General features: G+C 39.5%; 2 protein-coding genes across 2 annotated transcripts in view; both read right to left on the reverse strand.

Annotated features, from left to right (window-relative positions):
* LOC105219838 (uncharacterized) overlaps window positions 1-23,706 on the reverse strand; it is a 129,232-nt gene that overhangs the window by 95,672 nt on the left and 9,854 nt on the right. The window lies entirely within an intron of this gene.
* On the reverse strand, window positions 2,249-3,895 carry LOC105220417 (leucine-rich repeat neuronal protein 2). The gene has a single exon (XM_011196850.3). It carries the CDS (start codon window positions 3,825-3,827, stop codon window positions 2,427-2,429), a length of 1,401 nt encoding a protein of 466 aa, XP_011195152.1. The 5' UTR covers window positions 3,828-3,895; the 3' UTR covers window positions 2,249-2,426.

Raw genomic sequence — 23,706 nt, forward strand, 5'->3', positions numbered from 1 at the left:
GTTCCAGCGCATGTACCGTCAGTTTGTTCAAACATCTGGTATGGTTTGTTCTGAGTTGAGGCCATATGTACCATATAGGAACTATGGGAAAATATATATATAATTTGTTCGATTTAATACCGAATTGAACACAGCTTTCTCGTTAGATACGCCGGTTTTTGTTGATACTATGGTTTAGTTAATGGCACGTTTCGACAGGAACTTTAAACTATAGACAGAAATCTGTGTAGGTGCATATAGGAAACGTTTCACAGACTCGTGAAAGCAAAATTAAACCACTTGCATCTCAAAAGTATTTATTATATAAAAGGTTGTCTATTTCGAGGTTCCCTACTTCTTTAAAGAAAAAACACAGAAAAATTAAATTTATTGGTGGAATGTTCATTATCATTATTTGGCATTAATTTTTTAAAGAAAGCGTATACGTCTCAGATGGTCAATCTGTTGAGTCAAATATTCGATGACTCTTTCTAGCATTTCGACTGGTAACTGGCTAATGACACACGTGATGTTTTGCTCCCTTGGATTCAATCGAACCGGGATTGTCCACATAGACTTTAGACTTTACACATCCCACAGGAAAAAGTATAACAGTGTGATATCACACGATCTTGGTGGTCAATCGACCGGCCGAAAACTTGAAATTATCTGCTTACTGAAGTATTCTCTGAATAATTCCATTGATTGATGCGATGTGTGGGAAGTGGCGTTGTCTTGTTGAAACCAAATGACGCTGAGTTCACGAGCTTCAATTTCAGACATCAAATAGTTCGCCATTGACGGTTACGTACTCACCGGCATCATTTTGGAAGAAATATGCAGATATACAAATCACACCAAACCGTTATTAACCGTTTCTATTCGGTCGAATATTCTCCAATAATGAATGCTGGGTCTGAATTGGATGATGGTGTTGTGAATAGTACGCCCAGTAGTCCGATTATGTTGATCATCTGAGAGACTTACTTATATTTTCGGTAACCAATTTTTCCGCATCAAAGCGAGTTTCTTCAAAAAATTGCTGATTTGCGCCCACGCCCCAACGGAAGAGAAGGACGATGTGACCAAAGATCCTTTTTATGAGCACCTAGAACAAACCTATGAGCGCTGCCCTGCACAACAGTCGGAAAATTAAGCCTCCATGAAATATGGTTGTCTGTAGTACCAGATTCCAGCATAAGAAAACTCATCATGCTACGTGGCTGTCCCCAGATCGAAACACGCGCAATCAAATCGATCATGCTGTGATAGACGGAAGACATGTATCCAGTGTCTTAGACGTGCGTACACTCCGAAGACCAAACATTGAAGATACGCATTCGCCTCTGTGCAGTAATTACCCGGTGTTTTCGAGAGAAAGGTTTTGCGCAAGATTTATGGTCCTCTAAACATTGACAACGGCGAATACCGCAGACGATGGAACGATGAGCTGTACGAGTTATACAACGTCATTGACATAGTCCAGTGAATAAAAAGACAGTGGCTACGCTGGCTAGGTGATGTTGTACGGATGGATGAAAACACTCCATCTCTGAAAGTGTTCGATGCAGTACATGTTGGAGGAAGCCGCGAAAGAGGAAGACCTCCACTCCGTTGGAAGGACCAAGTGGAAAGTGAACTGGCTTCACCCAAAAATTACATCCAAATATGCCCCTTCGTTGTGCCATTCTGTAGTTTTACAAGTAAACTAAATGTATCTTTATTTCCAATTTCTATCTTCTATAGGTTTTCTGTAGGCTTTACAATGACATTTTGAGCTGTCGGCTCAATAAGTCTAATATTTTGTTTATTAAGTCGTACATAAGATCAAATTGAGAATTTGCTGTTCGTCCAACAAATGACCTACTACTATTACAAAATACTCGAAGTTTTCGCCTCGAGATTCTACCTTATAAACCTTTTTCGACCAGCCGCGCTCTTATTTTTTTATCCGAAACACTTCCCGCCCTCTTGCTCAAAAGGTTCGGTCTTTTACAAAGTTTTTTTTTTATTTCTACTGAGTTTCGGATAGTCTTGACTTGTTAGGCTACCTACAAGTTTTAGCAAAAATAAAGATAAATCAGAAATTTAGATTTTTTCAGATTTTTTGATTCTGATTTATACTTTTTGTGATAACCTTTGTACAATGAACTCACACAGGGGACTGCATACACTAAGATAAGATTTCGTTATCAGACAGGTACATATTCGAGCTACATTTCATATACTTACATATGTACATATACGTTCGTTATTAAGAAAAAATATGTTTCGAAATAAATACATATATTATTTGATCAGATCGCACTCATACTATAATTTTAATTTAGTAAACTAACACTTAACTAAACACATATTATATATCATACCTTACAGATTCATATATATAAACAATTATTTTTACAAGTGTTTGTGTTTATATGTACTGAAATTAGCAATAGAAAGAATCAATAATAGTTTTCCTGCCTATTTGGTTCGATGGTAACTCTGGCATAAGGGCTGCCCGAGCCCACCTTACGACGCAGCGTAACCCCTCCCCTGTTCGGGCGCAGACACATAACCACTACATAAATGCCCGCGGCACATATCAATATAAGCCCAAAAATTAAGAGCCCACCGACCCAATGAGGCCAGTGGGGGCAACTGAAGTCGGATTTATCGGCATTCGTTAGGGTCTCTCCCCTCAAGCGCGAGGGATTATAGCAACGGCCATTGGTTTCTAATTCCACCTCTTTGATCCAGACTAATTCGCAGTCGCAGATAAGCGGCACACCATTGAAATCCAATTCGGTAAGTTGTTTGAAAATAGGCTCCAAAGTAGCATTAAATGCGCCAATTGAAGTGCCACGAAAAATAAGTGTTCCCAACTCTGGAAAGCGACCAACATCAGAACCAAATGCGTTGCCGCTGAACTTAGTCAAACGGCGACTGTTCTGAAAACTAATTTTTTTCAGTCCAGTCATTGTTTCGAAAGCTTTCTCTTCGACAGACTGCAGACGCGGCATATCCTCCACTAACAGCTCACTCAATGTGGAGGACAAATTTGCCGTAATGACTGGCGAAATCTGCTGGAATAAATTCGCACTGATATCAAGGATTTCCAAAGTAATTGGAAGCTTGTTTGGAATTTTCTCCAGCATATTGCGCCGCAAATCTAATCTGACGAGTGGCGCCTTTTCGGGTAAAACCAGATCTCTTAAACTACAGGCTTGCATACGCAAAGTTTTTAGTTTTGGATTCACACCAAAACTGCGATAAAAGTCCTGTTCTTGTATTCCCTCAGTTTGGTTCAACTGACGATTCCATGACAGATCCAAAGTCTCTAGTATAATTAATGAATGGAACAATTGTAGGCCTAGCGTGTGTACATTGTTGTGTGATAAATCCAGCACTTGCAAGTGGGCCAGCTCGTCGAAAGAGCTCAACTCAATTGATTGTATGCTATTCCATCCCAAGTAGAGTTCCCGGAGATTAGAAACCTTCACAAACTTTTTGTTGGTTAATGCGGTAATGTTATTGTGCATCACATTCAACACACGCAAACTGTCACTAGCCAATGTGGGTACTTCATCCATTGAGTTCCACGACAAGTCCAAAGTATTCACATAGAGCGGCAGCACTTCCGAAAAGTCGGCTGTCTTCAACACTTTATAGCTGCAATCTATGTTTATGGCGCGTATTCCCCACGGCGGCGAATCTTCATTATTACACTCACAAGATTTGCGGCTGTTCTTATGTTGCTCAGGATAACAAAATCGTTCTACTTCGATCTCATCGATAGCTTCAGCTGTGGCGCAGAGTGCCAACGGCAATGCAAATATAACAACACTCAGTTGCCGCCAAATCATCACAAACACCCGTCGTATACTACAAAACTGAGCTAATACCAATATGAACTGACGCAAAGGTAGACATTGTGTTCGATCCCACCTCATGTATAATATTTTCACATGCAATATTTCCAAAGTTCCGAAAGATAAGATTAGCCTGTTATTCTAGATATAATATTCTTATCAACGGAATGGAAGAGTGAATGTGTGGTGTACAACACTATTATTTCCATTGCGATAAGATATGGAATGTACTTTTTTGTTTTTGGCATTGGTGCTTTCAAAACCATATTGATATACAGTTTTAATAGGAACAGCAAATAGCGTTTTCATTAATCATAATTCTATATGAAGAATTGTTTGTTGACTAACTTACGGCAAGTGTTAATTTCCAGAACAGGAGAGCAGTAAGAAATTAAGTAGGGGGTATTCGGCATGTCTACATATATATGGTCTATTTTTTATAGACTCGCGACAGAGTATATAAGTTTTGTTCAACTAACGAATGTTTGCAACATTCAAAACCATAATGTTAAAAAATGATTTAATATCTGGAAGTACAACTACTGAAATCAGGTTAAATTAAGCGAAAACCCACTTCATGTATTGGTAATCTTCGAAACTACTAATTATAAAAGTTTGTGTGGCAACCCCCATCTAGAAATGTTTAAAATCGCTCAGAGTCGCATCGGAGGATGGAGTCATATGCAGAAGTTCACGTAAGTGAGGAAAGTTTCTGACTGTCATTCACTTGAGAGTGGCCAGGGACGATTCTTTTGCCTGTGGCTCAAGCAGCTCACGACTTCCGGTCTTAGACCTTCCTCTGGGTAGCCAACAGACATCCGTTTGAAGGCGAGCTAAAGTGAGAAGGCGAATCCCGCTTATGCGGTTGTGCGTAAGGTTTGGGACCCACCACATAAAAACTAATAACCTATGAATAGGAATTGACAATTTTGATGACGACCACATCAAACGTATAAAGGACTATGATTTAAGGGCATGAACCTGGAATGTCCGGACCCTTAGTTGGAAAGGTGCCTCCGCCCAGCTGGTTGATGTCCTCGTAAGAGTAAAGGCTGACATCACCGCTATCCAATAAATGCGATGGACGGAAGAAAGTGGGTCCTTGTGACATCTGCTACAGCGGCCATATAAAGGAGCGCAAATTCGGTGTGGGATTCGTGGTGGGAGAGAGACTCCGTCGTCGAGTCCTGGCATTCACTCCGGTGGATGAACGTCTAGCCACAATCTGCATCAAAGCGAGGTTCTTCATCATATCGCTGATTTGTGCCCACGCTCCGACGGAAGAGCAGGACGAAGTGATCAAAGATACCTTCTATGAGCGCTACCCCCGCCACGATGTCAAAATCGTACTTGGCGATTTCAACGCTAGGGTGGGTAAAGAAGGTGTCTTTGGCACAACAGTCGGAAAATTCAGCCTCTATGACGAAACCTCGCCAAACGACCTGAGGCTGATCGACTTCGCCGGGGCCCGAAATATGGTCGTCTGTAGTACTAGATTCCAGCATAAGAAAATCCATCAAGCTACTTGGCTGTCCCCGGATCGAATCACTCGCAACCAGATCGGTCGTGTTGTGTTAGATGGACGACAAGTCTCCAGTGTTTTTGATGTGCGTACGCCTTGTGGTCCCAACATCGACTCGGACCACTATATTTGCAGACAAAAAAAAGAGGCCGAAACGTGTGAGTATGAAGCTGGCCGACACTGGTAATGCTCGAAAATTTTACGAAAAGATCCGGCGACTAACTGAATGTTTCAAGACCGGAACACACTCCTGTAGGACCCCCAGAGGTGATCTAGTGGTTGATGACCAGAGTATACTGTGTTTGTGGAGGGAACACTTCTCCGACCTGCTAAATGGCAATAAAAGTACAACACCAGAAGATGGCGAACCCGATTCCCCAATCGACGACGATGGAACAGATGTTCCATTGCCCGACCGTGAAGAAATTAGAATAGCACTTACCCGCTTGAAGAACAATAAGGCGGCGGGTGCCGATGGATTGCCGGCCGAGCTATTCAAATATGGCGTCGAAGAGCTGATAAGGTGCATGCTTCTTTGCGGAATATGGTCGGAAGAAAGCATGCCTGACGATTGGAATCTCAGTGTACTCTGACCAATCCACAAAAAGGGAGACCCCACAATCTGCGCCAACTACCGTGGTATAAGCCTCCTTAACATCGCTTATAAGGTTCTATCGAGCGTACTGTGTGAAAGACTAAAGCGTCAACAAACTGATTGGACCTTATCAGTGTGGCTTTAGACCTAGAAAATCAACAACTGACCAGATATTCACCATGCGCCACATCTTGGAGAAGACCCGTGAAAAGAGGATCGACACACATCATCTATTTGTCGATTTTGAAGCTGCTTTCGACAGCACGAAAAGGAGCTGCCTTTATGTCGCGATGTCTGAATTTGGTATCCCCTCAAAACTAATATGCTGTGTAAGCTGACGTTGAGCAACACCAAAAGCTCCGTCAGAATCGGGAAGGACCTCTCCGAGCCGTTCGATACCAAACGAGGTTTCAGACAAGGTGACTCGCTATCGTGTGACTTCTTTAACCTGATGCTGGAAAAAATAGTTCGAGCCGCAGAACTAAACAGAGAAGGTAAAATTTTTTATAAGAGTGTACAGGTACTGGCGTACGCCGATGATATCGATATCATTGGAAACAACACCCGCGCCGTAAGTTCTGCTTTTTCCCGCCTGGATTGGGAAGCGAAGAGAATGGGTCTGGTGGTGAACGAGGACAAGACGAAATATCTCCAACCGATTTCGCCCATTTAAACTATGTATGTATGTGATTGGCGTTGCAACCGTTTAGCCGGTTATAGCCGAATCGACGATAGTGCGCCACCTGTCTCTCTCCTTTGCAGTTCGGCGCCAGTTGGAGATCCCAAGTGTAACCAGGTCGCTCTCCACCTGGTCCCTCCAACGGAGTGGAGGCCTTCCCCTTCCTCGGCTTCCTCCGGCGGGTACTGCATCGAACACTTTCAGGGCTGGAGTGTTTTCGTCCATTCGGACAACATGACCTAGCCAGCGTAGCCGCTGTCTTTTTATTCGCTGAACTATGTCAATGTCGTCGTATAACTCGTACAGCTCATCGTTCCATCGTCTGCGGTATTCGCCGTTGCCAATGTTCTGAGGACCATAAATCTTGCGCAAAATTTTCCTCTCGAAAACTCCTAGTGTCGTCTCATCTGATGTTGACATCGTCCAAGCTTCTGCACCGTAAAGCAGGACGGGAATGATAAGTGACTTGTAGAGCTTGATTTTGGTTCGTCGAGAGAGGACTTTACTGTTCAATTGCCTACTCAGTCCAAAGTAGCACCTGTTGGCAAGAGTTATTCTGCGCTGGATTTCGAGGCTGACATTGTTCGTGTTGTTGATGCTGGTTCCCAGGTATACGAAATTATCTACGACCTCGAAGTTATGACTGTCAACAGTGACGTGGGAGCCAAGACGCGAATGCGCCGACTGTTTGTTTGATGACAGGAGATATTTCGTCTTGTCCTCATTCACCTCCAGACCCATTCGCTTCGCCTCCTTATCCATGCGGGAAAAAGCAGAACAAACGGCGCGGTTGTTGCTTCCGATGATATCAATATCATCGGCGTACGCCAGGAGCTGTACACTCTTGTAGAAGATTGTACCTTCTCGGTTTAGCTCTGCAGCTCTTATAATTTTTTCCAGCATCAGGTTAAAGAAGTCGCACGATAGTGAGTCACCTTGTCTGAAACCTCGTTTGGTATCGAACGGCTCGGAGAGGTCCTTCCCAATCATGACGGAGCTTTTGGTGTTGCTCAACGTCAATTTACACAGCCGTATTAGTTTTGCGGGGATACCAAATTCAGACATCGCGGCGTAAAGGCAACTCCTTTTCGTGCTGTCGAAAGCAGCTTTAAAATCGACAAAAAGGTGGTGTGTGTCGATCCTCTTTTCTCGGGTCTTTTCCAAGATTTGGCGCATGGTGAATATCTGGTCAGTTGTCGATTTTCCAGGTCTAAAGCCACACTGATAAGGTCCAATCAGTTTGTTGACGGTGGGCTTTAGTCTTTCACACAATACGCTCGATAGACCGAATTTCGTTTTAGTCGGTCGAGAAGTTCTTGAGATATGGTTTTTAACCCATAAGTGAGCGTTGCCACTCCCATTGTCAAATTTTTATGCCAAGCTTAATGCTACATTTGTGTACCATCATTACAAAACAATTTAGGGTTTCTGGTGTTTTTCCTTACTGAATTAAATCACTTTTAGTAGTTTTCAACATAACATTTGTATGGGAGGTGGGCGTGGTTATAAACCGATTTCCTCCATTTTCATGCTGCATAATCAAGCGCCTACAAAAAATGAATCGAGAACATTTGGTTGATATAGTTTTAGAAGTTTATGAGATATGCAAAAATAAACATAAACGGGCGCAGCCACGCCCACTTTCCCAAAAATTTTTATCCAAATATGCATCTCCCTATCCTATCCCTATCCTGATCCTTTGTACCAAATTTTGTTTTCATTACTTTATTTATGGATAACTAATCTAATCGAATAGCACTTTCCAAGGCACATTTGTCCTTGAAGACAAAAATATGGCGTAAGTATATTGTACATTATGCATACATATATACCGCTCGTCATCAAGATAGTGTCCCCCAAGCATGCTTGGTTGATACCAACTACAACATAGTGTTTGGGTTATAGCTACAAATTTTTCCAACATACTTGAAACAATTTGCCTCAAAATAAGCTATAAAGGGTCACAATACGATTCTTTAAAAATTTTTAATGAATTAAAAACCAAAACAGTAGAAAAATTTGCAACAAAAATTGCGTCATCAGGATAGCGCCCCCAAATGCAATGTTATTATAATTATCTCGCATAATTTGGAAACCACAAGCACACAATTTTTTTAGGTACTTAATTGATTAGTTTTCTTCAAATTTTTGTAAAATTTGGGAAGAAGAATTGTTTTATCTGTGAAGGAAAAATCTAAAATCGAAACGGTTCATAAATGTGGACTGTTTGTGCATAAAATTGCGGACAAATTGGGAAGGCATCGAAAATTAATTTTAAATTTTCTTCGAAATAAATAAACATATGAAAAGAACTTCAAATGTGGCAATAATCGTCAATTTGCGGCAGCAGGCGGGTGGTATATACTCAGAGAAGCTACAAATTATCACGACTCCTCCGTTAAAATTGAAGAAAAAGTAAGATTAAAGTGATCGAATCAACTACTAAATAGTGGTTAAAGAAGCTGAACGTTTAATAAGGCAGAAACTAAAGAAAAATCCACCACTTAATAAGTTGCGAAAAGAAATACGCCTAATTATTTATTGGTCGAACACATTTAACCTTTTAAGTAGTGGCATTATCTCATATTTTCAGATGAGAATACATATATTTATGAAAGCCCAAATGAGAAAAATTTTGCTTCAGTGGATTTCCCGTTTTTATACTCTCGCAACAAAAGTAGGAGGATGGAGTCATATGTAGAAGTTCACGTAAGTGAGGAAAGTTTCTGACTGCCATTCACTTGGGAGTGGCCAGGAACGATTCTTTTACATGTGGCTCAAGCAGCTCACAACTTCCGGTCTTAGACCAAGTATCCTCTGGGTAGCCAACAGACATCCGTCTGGAAGCGAGCTAAAGTGAGAAGGCGAATCCCGCTTATGCGGTTGTGCGTAGGGCTTGGGACCCACCACATAAAAACGAATAACCAGTGAATAAGAAACACAGGCCTCGGATGAGAAACCCCCCTTTTGATGACGACCACGGCAAACGTATAAAGGACTATGATTTAAGGGCATGCACCTGGAATGTCCGGACCCTTAATTGGGAAGGTGCCTCTGCCCAGCTGGTTGATGTCCTCGTAAGAGTAAAGGCTGACATCACCGCAATCCAAGAAATGCGATGGACGGGACAAGGACGGAAGAAGGTGGGTCCTTGTGACATCTACTACAGCGGCCATATAAAGGAGCGCAAATTCGGTGTGGGATTCGTGGTGGGAGAGAGACTCCGTCGTCGAGTCCTGGCATTAACTCCGGTGGATGAACGTCTAGCCACAATCCGCATCAAAGCGAGGTTCTTCAACATATCGCTGATTTGCGCCCACGCCCCGACGGAAGAGAAGGACGATGTGACCAAAGATACCTTCTATGAGCGCCTAGAACGTACCTATGAGCGCTGCCCCCGCCACGATGTCAAAATCGTGCTTGGCGATTTCAACGCTAGGGTGGGTAAAGAAGGTGTCTTTGGCACAACAGTCGGAAAATTCAGCCTCCATGACGAAACATCACCAAACGGTCTGAGGCTGATCGACTTCGCCGGGGCCCGAAATATGGTCATCTGTAGCACTAGATTCCAGCATAAGAAAATCCATCAAGCTACTTGGCTGTCCCCGGATCGAATCACTCGCAACCAGATCGATCATGTTGTGATAGATGGACGACATGTCTCCAGTGTTTTTGATGTGCGTACGCTTCGCGGTCCCAACATCGACTCGGACCACTATCTTGTAGCAGCTAAGATACGCACCCGCCTCTGTGTAGAAAAGCGCACACGTCAACAAACACAAGGAAGGTTCGACATCGAGAAGCTGCAATCACAACCGACAGCCGAACGATTTTCTACTCGACTTGCACTCCTGCTCTCTGAGAGCACTCATCAGCATCTCGGTATAATGGAGCTGTGGGACGGCATATCAAACTCCTTACGTACAGCTGCAACCGAAACCATTGGCTTTCGGAAAAGCCAAAAAAACAGCTGGTATGATGAGGATTGTCGTCTCGCAGTGGAGAGAAAACAGACTGCCTACCTCGCAATGTTGCGATCGACCGCAACACGAGCGGGATGGGAAAGATACCGAGAGCTGAAGAGGGAAGCGAGACGCATTTGCAGAAAAAGAAAGAAAGAGGCAGAAATGCGTGAGTATGAAGAGCTTGACAAGCTGGCCGACAGGGGTAATGCTCGAAAATTTTACGAAAAGATCCGGCGACTAACTGAAGGTTTCAAGACCGGAGCACACTCCTGTAGGACCCCCAGCGGTGATCTAGTGGTTGATGACCAGAGTATACTGTGTTTGTGGAGGGAACACTTCTCCAGCCTGCTGAATGGCAGTGAAAGTACAACACCAGGAGATGGCGAACCCGATTCCCCAATCGACGACGATGGAACAGATGTTCCATTGCCCGACCGTGAAGAAATTAGAATAGCAATTACCCGCTTGAAGAACAACAAGGCGGCGGGGGCCGATGGATTGCCGGCCGAGCTATTCAAATACGGCGGCGAAGAGCTGATAAGGTGCATGCATCAGCTTCTTTGCGAAATATGGTCGGAAGAAAGCATGCCCGACGATTGGAATCTCAGTGTACTCTGCCCAATCCACAAAAAGGGAGACCCCACAATCTGCGCCAACTATCGTGGGATAAGCCTCCTTAACATCGCTTATAAGGTTCTATCGAGCGTACTGTGTGAAAGACTAAAGCCCACCGTCAACAAACTGATTGGACCTTATCAATGTGGCTTTAGACCTGGAAAATCAACAACTGACCAGATATTCACCATGCGCCAAATCTTGGAGAAGACCCGTGAAAAAAGGATCGACACACACCATCTATTTGTCGACTTTAAAGCTGCTTTCGACAGCACGAAAAGGAGCTGCCTTTATGCCGCGATGTCTGAATTTGGTATCCCCGCAAAACTAATACGGCTGTGTAAGTTGACGTTGAGCAACACCAAAAGCTCCGTCAGGATCGGGAAGGACCTCTCCGAGCCGTTCGATACCAAACGAGGTTTCAGACAAGGTGACTCGCTATCGTGCGACTTCTTTAACTTGATGCTGGAGAAAATTATAAGAGCTGCAGAGCTAAATAGAGAAGGTACAATCTTCTACAAGAGTGTACAGCTCCTGGCGTACGCCGACGATATTGATATCATCGGAAACAACACCCGCGCCGTTAGTTCTGCTTTTTCCCGCCTGGATAAGGAAGCGAAGCGAATGGGTCTGGTGGTGAACGAGGACAAGACGAAATATCTCCTGTCATCAAACAAACAGTCAGCGCATTCGCGTCTTGGCTCCCACGTCACTGTTGACAGTCATAACTTTGAAGTTGTAGATAATTTCGTATACCTAGGAACCAACATTAACACCGATAATAATGTCAGCCTTGAAATCCAACGCAGAATCACTCTTGCCAACAGGTGCTACTATGGACTGAGTAGGCAATTGAAAAGTAAAGTCCTCTCTCGACGAACAAAAACTAAACTCTACAAGTCCCTCATTATTCCCGTCCTACTTTATGGTGCAGAAGCGTGGACGGTGTCAACATCCGATGAGACGGCACTAGGAGTTTTCGAGAGAAAGGTTTTGCGGAAGATTTACGGTCCCTTAAACATTGGCAACGGCGAATACCGCAGAAGATGGAATGATGAGCTGTATGTGTTGTTCGACGACATAGACATAGTCCAGCGAATAAAAAGACAGCGGCTACGCTGGCTGGGTCATGTTGTTCGAATGGATGAAAGTGCCCCAGCTCTGAAAGTTTTCGATGCAGTACCCGCTGGTGGAAGCCGAGGAAGAGGGAGACCTCCGCTCCGTTGGAAGGACCAGGTGGAGAAGGACCTGTCTTCACTTGGTATTACCAATTGGCGCCAAACCGCCAAAAGGAGAGATGCGTGGCGCACTGTTGTGGACTCGGCTATAACCGCGTAAGCGGTTTCTACGCCAGTTAAGAAGAAGAACAAAAGTTGCTAAGAGAGTATTATAGTTTTGTCCATATAACAGTTGTTTGTAAGTCCTAAAACTAAACGAGTTAGATATAGGGTTATATATACCAAAATGACCAGGTTGACGAGAAAAGTTCAAATTCGGATGTCTGTCTGTCTGTCCGTCCGTCCGTGCAAGCTATAACTTGAGTAAAAATTGAGATATCTTGATGAATCTTGGAACGAAAAACGCCAGAAACACTAAATTTCACATAAGAAATGGCAGATGGAAGCTACACTCAGATTTTTTTACAAAGTGCAAAATGGGCGTGGCATCGCCCACTTATGGATAAAAAATCATATCTCAGGAACTACTAGATCGATTTCAATGAAACTTGGTTTGTAATAGTTTCCTTACATATGTTGTGAAAATAGGCCAAATCGCTTCACAACCATGCCTACTTTCTATATACCAGAACTTTGAAGACGATCTGAATCGTTAACTTTACAATATACATATAAAGTAAGCACTAGTGAAGATATCGATGCAGAACTTTGCACAAATACTACGTTTATAGTGTGGCAGCCCCATTCTAAAAATCGAAATCGGACCATAGGTTTTCAAGACCCCATATATCGAACATTAGGACCTCGGTGCTTCTAACCTAATTTTAGGGTTTCCAACTTTCAATGGACTTTATACAATATATATGACGAATATGTGAGTCAAATTGTGTATTATATTAATAAAGTTAAATAAATAAAATGCGAGAGTATAAGATGTTTGGTTACACCCGAACTTAGCCCTTCCTTACTTGTTTTTAAATGTTTTTGGCAATCTAGAATGATATTCACAGCACAACAATGCGCAAATTTAGTCGGTGTAGTGGAGTGGCCGCCATACCCCCAGACCTGAATATTATAGATAACATCTGGGAATGGTTGGTTATAAAGGTGTATGAGAGCGGTTAACAATATTACACCAAAACGGAACTAGTCGACGACATAAGAATTGTTTGGTCAACCATTACTCAAGGATTTATTAAAAAACTATAGAGTTCTCTTCCCAATAAGATTTATGAAGTTTTTATTAACAAATGTGGCACCGCCCATTACTAATTTAAGTTAAAAATATTCGAATTATAAATGAAAAATGTTAAATTTAACTTTTCATATGAAATTAGTGAAATAATCAGAAAAAGTGAAGTTAGTGTAGGGGGCTCTATCTTGATGACGCAATTTTAATATATCTACTTTCATAAAAATGTTTATATTTTTATATTAAATGCATTTCTTACAATACTAAAATTAACTACATATTTCATTATATGAGACTTGTATATACATGTGTATATCTACATATGTATATACAAAAGCGCTTACGTACATATGTACATATGCTTCCAAAATTCGTATTGTCTCGTTATCAGTGAAGGTCATATGCACACATTGTTACATATGCATATACATAAATATGTTTGTATGTCATTGACAAACAAGTAATGCATACACAAACTTACATTCGCATATGCGTACGCGTAAGTTGGTCATCCATCACAAAAAATCAAAAGCATTTTCTACAAAAACAACAAGCGCCTCAAACGCATAAGCATCACAAGTCAATATGGCAACCAATCGGCGAAGCCAAATTTTGTAGTAAACACAACAAAAACATTTTCATTCATGAACGCAAGCGCACATTCACTTGGCAAAGTTGCTTCATTCATTCGCATGCCATGTCCACAAACGCCTTTTCGCGACGATGACAAAGATCATAAATTGAAGATTTTTCTAATGTTCCCTCCAGTAGGAAAATTTGGAACATCGCAAAAACCAAGGGATAAAAGTGGCAACATAGCCCTTGAGTCGATTTAAAATATTTTTCAGCAAAAATTCTGTGGCTCGCAAGCCGATTTTCTACCAACAAAGAAATATTGCGTCGTTTTGACGTCGCGCAGGCGTCACTTAACTTTGCTAAGATATCTCACATTTTAACCAATACATGTACATATATGCGGAATAAAGCCCAACGTATTTTTGAAAAACCTATAATTAGGTATATGCGAGCTAGGATATGTTATGACCCGATTTTAATAATTTTTGGACAGAGACACACTATTAGAAAAAAACAATTTCCTCTGAATTACATTAAATTATCTGAGAGATTTAAACTATTTTCATGGTGTGTGGTGGGGTACGTAAGGTTTATATAGCTTCATTGGTTTTCGAGATATATACAAATAATCGATTTGGGGCGGGACCACGCCCACTTCCAAGTTTCGTTAAGATATCTTAATTTTTACTCAAGTTATCAGTTGCACGGAAATACGAACTGACGGACAGACAGACATCCGGATTTTAACTCGTCCGTTTTTGTTTACATTTTATTGAAAAAACATCTGTCAGTATTGCATATTTTCATTCACAATAGATAAAAAGCGGCCATGTTTAACAATGTTGCCAACGAAAATGCCACGAACACCCACTAACTCTCTAAAATTTTGAGGATTAAATGGGAGTTAGCAAACGGAGTTAACTGAGATAACTCTCGAATTAACCCCGATTAAAGCAGTTATTCCGAAATAACGCCGCCGTCTGTCAGGGGTATAACCCCATATCTAACTCGTTTATGACTTTATGACTTACAAATAACCGTTATGTGCACAAAACTATAATACTCTTGGCAAATTGTGTTGCGAGAGTATAAAAATAAAATTAACTTATACATACATATGTATGTAAATTATGTATTCCCGCGTTGGGAATGTCAAAAAAATTATTTTTTGATCGGACAGCGTGTCCGCTTTATTGATCAGAAACGACTCAAACTTAAATTTAACAATTTGATTAATTTATACTTATTCTAAGCCACGGAATTATTAAGTGGCGTGATATATTTCCTAGAATTAGTGTTAGCAATTAGTATATGCAATTTGATTGCATGTTCGGTTGGCATGTGTCGGATGTGCTGAGGTTGCATCGGCAGAATTTACAAGTTGTCGCTTGCGCTGTAATTTCGGGGTTGTTGATATAGTTGCACTTTATGCTTGGATCGTGCTAACTCTTCCCCTCTTAAGTCGATTGTCCTCAATCGGGATTAATGCATTTGTGGTGTTGAAATTTGTAGAAATGGTCCCCTTTTTGCTGAAGTTGCTTCCGGTGGCTCAATTGAAATATTTAGCTTTTGCTGCTTTTTTTTATAATGATGTATACAATTGTTATTAAAATTATAGTTTTAATTATAACATCAGTGCCTATGCTGATTAAATTCCTCTTTTTATTTTTATTCATTAGTAATTCGATACTATTTTCGTGATTTATTTGTTTTACATAAAGATCTTCTAATTTAAGAACAAGTTCGGTTACATTCTTTTTCTCTTTAATTTTTGTTATTCGATTTGGCAAAATAAATGTTTCATATATTTTAATGTTGATGTTCGAATACGTCCTATTAAGCGTACTAATATAACAATTTTCAAATTTGATAAGAAAGTTGCCTTTCTGTTTTATTTTTTGCTTATTGCAATTGTGTTCTATTTCTACATCAAAATGCTTAAATACTAGAATACCTGGAACTATTTCAGTGACATTTATTTTATCTATAGTTTCTAAATTACAATTTGCTTCTTCGAATTTCAATATATTTTCTAAACATTTATTGTGAATTTTTATTAAATTTTTCTCCAAATTGTTTTTTACATATGTTTCATACATATTGTTTTCTGAATCTATTAATACTTCGTAAGTATCTAAGGCTATTGATTTGTTAGCTATATTAGGAAGTGGTTCAAATCTGATTTGTGAAAGGGTATTTGGTGAATATTGGGGTATTAGGAGGATTATGATTATGTTGTTGTTTTGAAATATTACTGCTGTCTTGATATTTCGGTAACTGTCGAAATCTGTAATTAATTCGAGTTCTAATTTGGTGAGGATGTCCGTAGGAATTATACCTATTTTGCTGGAAAATATAATTTGTCCTATATCGTCTATGTGGTTTCGTAAAAAGGATATATCGTTTTCTATTTGGTATGTGTGCTCTAAAAATTGAACCTTGTCCTCTAATGACTTTATTTTATTTTGTATGGTGTCCTTAAATGTATTAATGTAATGACTTATTGAGATTTGCTGTTGGTTAATATGTTTTGTTATATTGTTTATTTCCTCGGATATGAAGTTATTAACGCGTACTATATTCGTCATACTAGCTGTTGTGGATAATTCATTTTCGTGTATTTCTGTGAGTGCGTTATGGATTTCCGTCTCGTCATCACTGTCCATGGATCGTGCTATATATTTTAATCCTTTCCCTAGAATATTTACAAGTCCTCGTTTTGATTTTAAATGAGGGTGTAAGCCGCTTATTTTTGATTGGAGTAATGCAAAGTTCCTATTAACTGTGTCCAAAATTTGTTTATCTTCAAAAGTTGTGGTTTTTAGCATGTTAATGTTATTTGATATTAAGGCTACTGTTTCCTCGTAGGCTGTTAAGTTGATAAAATGAAGTGTTTTGTCATAATGATTAATTATTTTCAGTTCGTTAGTTTTGATGGGTAAATATCCGTTATTATTCGTTAAATCCTGGATTTCAGCATGATTGTCATGATTTCCCCCGTATTCATTTTTCCTATTACAGAAGAAATTTTATGTGCTTAAATTTACTCATGCAATTCTATTTAATGTTACTTTTATGAACTACTCTACCGGATTTAGTTACTACTGTTGTATTAAAATTTTTCGCAACAATTTCTTCTCTAAATCTAGCCGATAACTTATTTCCTAATCTTCTATTTACTTTGACAAATATGATATCTCCTTCCGCATATGTGCTTGGAGGTGATCTGTTCTTGTTATGGTATGTAAGGTCTGCGTTTTGTTTCGCTAGGAGTCTGTTTATAGTTTCTTGTCTGTCTTTCTCCATTATTTTAGGGTCGTCTGCCAAAGAATATTTCTACAGGTTTTCTTCCTGTTGTCGTATGAATAGTGGAGTTATATTCGAAAACTGATTTATCCAACAATTCGTGGAATGAACGGTACGTGCTCTCCTTTTGAAGACATCGCATTATTTCTTGTAATGTAGAATGGAAACGTCCGTTTGAACAACTTGTATACGGAGCGGTTCTAAAAATATTAATTCCGAATTCATTTTCTATCATGAAGTTTATTGCTTCAGAATTAAAAGATTTCTCGTTATCCATCACTATTGTTTCTGGAACAAAGGAGAAAAGGATATCGCGTAAAGGCTGTCTGATGTGTTCCGATGCTCTCGATCGAATGGGTTTTGCTATTGCGAATTTGGAGAATTTGTCCATCGCAGTTAGAACTACAGAAGAAATTTTATGTGCTTAAATTTACTCATGCAATTCTATTTAATGTTACTTTTATGAACTACTCTACCGGATTTAGTTACTACTGTTGTATTAAAATTTTTCGCAACAATTTCTTCTCTAAATCTAGCCGATAACTTATTTCCTAATCTTCTATTTACTTTGACAAATATGATATCTCCTTCCGCATATGTGCTTGGAGGTGATCTGTTCTTGTTATGGTATGTAAGGTCTGCGTTTTGTTTCGCTAGGAGTCTGTTTATAGTTTCTTGTCTGTCTTTCTCCATTATTTTAGGGTCGTCTGCCAAAGAATATTTCTACAGGTTTTCTTCCTGTTGTCGTATGAATAGTGGAGTTATATTCGAAAACTGATTTATCCAACAATTCGTGGAATGAACGGTACGTGCTCTCCTTTTGAAGACATCGCATTATTTCTTGTAATGTAGAATGGAAACGTCCGTTTGAACAACTTGTATACGGAGCGGTTCTAAAAATATTAATTCCGAATTCATTTTCTATCATGAAGTTTATTGCTTCAGAATTAAAAGATTTCTCGTTATCCATCACTATTGTTTCTGGAACAAAGGAGAAAAGGATATCGCGTAAAGGCTGTCTGATGTGTTCCGATGCTCTCGATCGAATGGGTTTTGCTATTGCGAATTTGGAGAATTTGTCCATCGCAGTTAGAACTAATTCCTTACCAACTATAAATATATCAATGTGCACTATTTGGCCTGCGAACTGTGGAATGGGTGTGGCTTGAATTTGAGGTTTTATTGGACGTCGGTCATATTTGCTCTCCTTGCATGTTGCACAGTTTCTTATAATTTTCTTTATTTTACTTGCCATTGCAGGAAAATAGTACTTTTCCAGAATTTGCATTTTATTTTCCCTAGTATTTCTGTGCGCTCTATTGTGCGTTTTTATAATGATCCCTTCCTGTTCTTTTTCATTAGGCATATCTTCCACTTGTATCTGTGTGAACCTAACTCGGTATTTGCTAAAATGTAATGGGTAGACCTCTTGTATTTTGCCCATAACATATTCTTCTGCTTTTATACAGTTTATAACTGATGGGTTCAAATATCTTTTTAGAATTGATTTAAGGGTTTGTTCGGAATAATCAGGTTCCGTAATTATGTGTCTATGATATGTAGGAAACACGATTTTAAATTGATACTTAGATGTGCTATCTGCTTTTAAAATTATTTGGTTTTTGAAAGCATTTATAGGGGCTTCTATGCTATAAATTAAATTATGGGACGAGCTATCATTCGAATTGGTTGCTATTGATAGACTGTTAACCTGTGATTCCTTCGGGGGTATCCTGGATAGTGCATCTGCTACGACGTTCTGTTTCCCAGGTTTATATGTAAGTCGTATGAATATTCTTCTAAGGCTGCTTTCCACCTTTTCATCTTGCTATTGTTATTCTTATTGCTCAAAGCGTAAGTGAGCGGCTGGTGATCAGTAAAGATTTGTACTTTAGCTGAGCCATATAAGTAATTCCTAAATGAGTTCAGAGCCCAAATTATGCCTAGTATCTCTTTTTCATTGGCGGCGTAATGTTCCTCCGCCTTGCTCAATGTTCTTGAGATAAATGCCAAAGGCTTTGAGTCTTGCGATAGTACGGCTCCGATTGCAAAGTTGGAGGCGTCTGTTAGTTCGAAATTTTTCTTATAATCAGGATATGCAAGTATCACATCTCTGGAAGTGAGTGAACGTTTTATATTATTGAAAGCTTCTATTGCTTCTTCGTTCAAAAGTATTTTTACTTTTGCGGATTTGTTTTTCGATATTCTACCTTCTTCCCCTCTCAGAAGAGAAGTCAGTGGTTTTGCTAATTTCGCATAGTCTTTTATGAATCTTCTGTAGTATCCTGACAGACCAAGAAAACTGCGAAGCTCTTTTAAAGTTGTAGGTTCTGGAAAGTTGGCAATTGCTTCAACTTTTGCAGGATTCGTTTTTATGCCATTTGGAGATATGACATACCCTAAAAATTCTACTTCCTTTTGGAAGAAGTGACACTTATCCAAATGAACTTTCATGTTGGCTTCGTCCAAGGTATTGAAAATTGTTTTAATGTGAAAAAGGTGCTCTTTTTCCGTTTTGCTAAATATAATTATGTCATCGATGTAGACATAACAGTATTTTCCTATGTGATCGCGCAGGATATCATCAAGAGCGCGCTGAAAAATAGAAGGAGCGTTTTTCAAACCAAATGGTAAACGTGTAAACTCGTATTTACCATTGTTGATGGAAAATGCCGTTTTTTCGATGTCAGATTCTTTTAGAGGAATTTGATGAAATCCGCTTTTCAGATCTAACACTGAGAAAAATTTGCTTTCGCCGAGCTGCGAAATTACTTCTGTTATTTCAGGAATTGGATATCTGTCTGCTGTTGTGACTGAATTTAATTTTCGGTAATCGATGACCATTCGGTACTGTTTATTCCCTGCTGAGTCGGCCTTTTTCGGGACGATCCACAAGAGTGAATTGTAGGGAGACCTAGAGGGTCTTATAATCTTATCATCTAAAAGTTTCTTTACCTGCTTTTCTATCTCTGATTTGAGAGATGCTGGGTATGGGTAAAATTTCGAGTAAACAGGAGAGTCCGTTACGGTTCTTATTTCTCCAACAACTTTTGTTGTGTATGTTAATTTTTCGTTCGGCTCCGCGAACAGATTTGGGAATGCGTCTGCTGCTTGCCTATTGCTAGCCTTCTGCTGTGACGATAAGTGCTCGTCCTTTATATGTATTGCATTCACTGCCTTTGATGGAAGCTGCTTTAGTTTAATTTTTATTCGATTTTTTATTTTTAAATAATTTTCATTTGTGTAGATAATTGCTTGAAGCTCTCTTAATGTGTCGTTTCCCAAAATTCCATCGAATGTCTTTAAGGATGGCATTAAGAAAAACTTGATTTCGTTATCTAGACCAAATAGTTTAGCATTGTGTGTTCATTAATTTTAACATCACCTGTTACTGTTTTTGCAAAAAATGGGTTTTTATTTTTAATACGTTTTTTTTACCAAGTGTGGTTGAATGTAGTTTTTACTAGATCCTGTATCTACCAAAAACTTAAGAATTTTCCCGTTATCAGCTCTTGCTTCAAAATATGGAAGCGAAGAGCTCATCAAGCTAAAAAATTAACTTCAGATGGTTCGTCTTCCGAATAATCATTCTCCACATCTTTCGACATTGTGGCAATGTGGAAAGTTCTTTGGGTTTTCCTTTGTTGCTGATTATTAACTGATGGTGGTCTTTTTCCTTGAAATTGATTTTGAGGAGTTCTGTTCATATAGTTAATTCGACGTGATTGCATACTCTCGTCAACTTCCGGGGGTTCTGGCCGGGGTTGAGGTTTAGGTGGCCTTGGTGGAGTACTTGTATGCTGAATTTGGTTAGGAAATTGTTGTCTAGATTGCCAATTTACTTGATTTGGTTGTGGCAAGTACGCTAATTTAGGGTAAAAGGATTGCAGTTGTTCCTGTGAAGAACGTCGCTTAGGATAGAGTTGAGGAGTTTTCACATTGTGAGCATGATTCATGCGAAAATTCTGATTGTCTAGTTTCAGGCATAAATGAAGGGCCTGAGGTAAGTCGACCGGTTCTCTTATTCCCAGTAATCGTGGGAGGTCGCCATTTAATCCTCTTATGAAGGTGTCCAAAGCTTTATCCCTGTATGATTGCGTTATCATTCGTAGAGATTCGTTGCTCATTTCGGTACATCCTAGTTTATTTAAAATTAATGAGAGGTGTTTGTATACTTGCTGATAGAATTCAGCAACCGTTTTATTACCTTGTACTAGAGTTGTCATTTGATACTCTAAGGTGGATAGGTCACGCTTGTCGGCATAATGCAATGCTAGACGTTTTGTTATTGCTGACCAATCAAGTGGCGTGTTATAAGATTCCAATGCCATATCTGCATTGCCTACAATCTTATTTCTAACTACACTAAGGATTCCGTAGTATTTCGGGGTTCCTTTTAATGGTTCGTATATATTTAATATACGGTCCACACTTTTTTTCCACGATATGAATTCTCCTGGGCGGCCAGAAAATTCTTTTAGACACTTCACTACATCAGGGATCCTATCTAAACCGTCTAAATTTCCTCTATGTCTGTCCTCTATAGTTTGATCAGTTGTGGTTGCCAAGTTGGCATCCGGATTTAGGGTGGCTTGTACTACCTTTGGTCCTTGCTGCTGTAGTATATTTGTCGCTATATTCGCTATTAATGATGTCAAGTCGTCTATACTTAATTGAGTGCTATTTATCGCTTGAGGAGTGGATTGGTTAGAAGGAAGAATGGGAGGTCTGACCAAGTTGTTGGGATTAGCCATTTTACAATTTAATATAATTACAATATAATTTAAATTAATTTAAATTATTCTTATAATTTAAAACAATTTTTTTCTTACTCTAATCCTGATGTTTCTGGATGCTGCTGCTCGGATAAACATTTTTAGCCATTCACTCGCTTGATTTTAACTATCATGTGTGATCGTGCACGTAATTAATTTTTAACACTAGGATTTTATAATGAGGTTTGTGTTTGTTTTCTGTTTTATATAAAATCACAAATTTAGAATATTGTTCTGTTACAGTTTTGTTAATTTTAATAATTACTTTCGTACATATCTACGCTTTTATCACTGCTGAAGCTTTTATGTTTTTCACAACAATTATTTCGCTGGCCTAAACTTTTTCACTTCACTTCCTGCAATGTCTTTCGATAAGGCTGGCACGTCGATGCCTCCTTTTTACTTTCGTTACTCAGGGACCGCTATCGAAAATACTTTTTCAACCGGGTGCCAGTTTTTCTACCGGACCGACTGAATTTTGCTCGGACGCTAATTATGTATTCCCGCGTTGGGAATATCAAAAAAATTATTTTTTGATCGGACAGCGTGTCCGCTTTATTGATCAAACTTAAATTTAACAATTTGATTAATTTATACTTATTCTAAGCCACGGAATTATTAAGTGGCGTGATATATTTCCTAGAATTAGTTTTAGCAATTAGTATATGCAATTTGATTGCATGTTCGGTTGGCATGTGCCGGATGTGCTGAGGTTGCATCGGCAGAATTTACAAGTTGTCGCTTGCGCTGTAATTTCGGGGTTGTTGATATAGTTGCACTTTATGCTTGGATCGTGCTAACTTGTATGTACATATATGTGGCTCGTCATTTGAATAAATTCTTAACGGCAACTAATATTTGCATCTCTAGTGACTTATGTGCTGAACACATAGAAGACGACAAGCGACGAGCGACATCTGTCAAATATTAAAATACACGCGTTCTTATAGGCACAGATTTTTTGACAACAGCACGACTACGCGACAACAGGCTTGTAGTTGTCGTTGTCGCGAAATTAGAAATGTTTCTAATTTTGCCGACGACAATGGCCGCTGTAGAGCTGCCACTAATATGTGAAATGTAAAATTATTCAAAGTTCTCAAAAGTATGACGTAAAATAACTTTGATATATAATTTATAATAACAATCGATTATTTAAAACAAATAAATCGCCAATGTTTACATTTTTTGCGTAAATAATTTCACTTTTTATTGAAATGAAAGATGTTAGTACGGCAACAATGAAATTACTGTTTGATATGTCGCTGCCGTCTTCAAAATGTTCAAGACGCTGGCTTCAAAGCGACATTTGTGATCAGCCGTCGCTACGTCGTGTCGTGTCGTCGTCTTTGTGTTCAGCACTTTATGGCCTAAGTGCTTAATCTTCACCTGTTTATTTCTTTCAGCAGCATTAACTTATTCGTTAGACCTGGTGCGATGAGCTGATTGCCTGGTGCGATGAGCTGATTG

Source organism: Zeugodacus cucurbitae, chromosome 6 (genome assembly GCF_028554725.1).
Source record: "Zeugodacus cucurbitae isolate PBARC_wt_2022May chromosome 6, idZeuCucr1.2, whole genome shotgun sequence".
Lineage (NCBI taxonomy): Eukaryota > Metazoa > Arthropoda > Insecta > Diptera > Tephritidae > Zeugodacus > Zeugodacus cucurbitae.

Excerpts from the sequence above, each read along its gene's own strand:
- LOC105220417 (XM_011196850.3), bottom strand. The coding sequence starts at position 3,827 with ATGATTTGGCGGCAACTGAGTGTTGTTATATTTGCATTGCCGTTGGCA.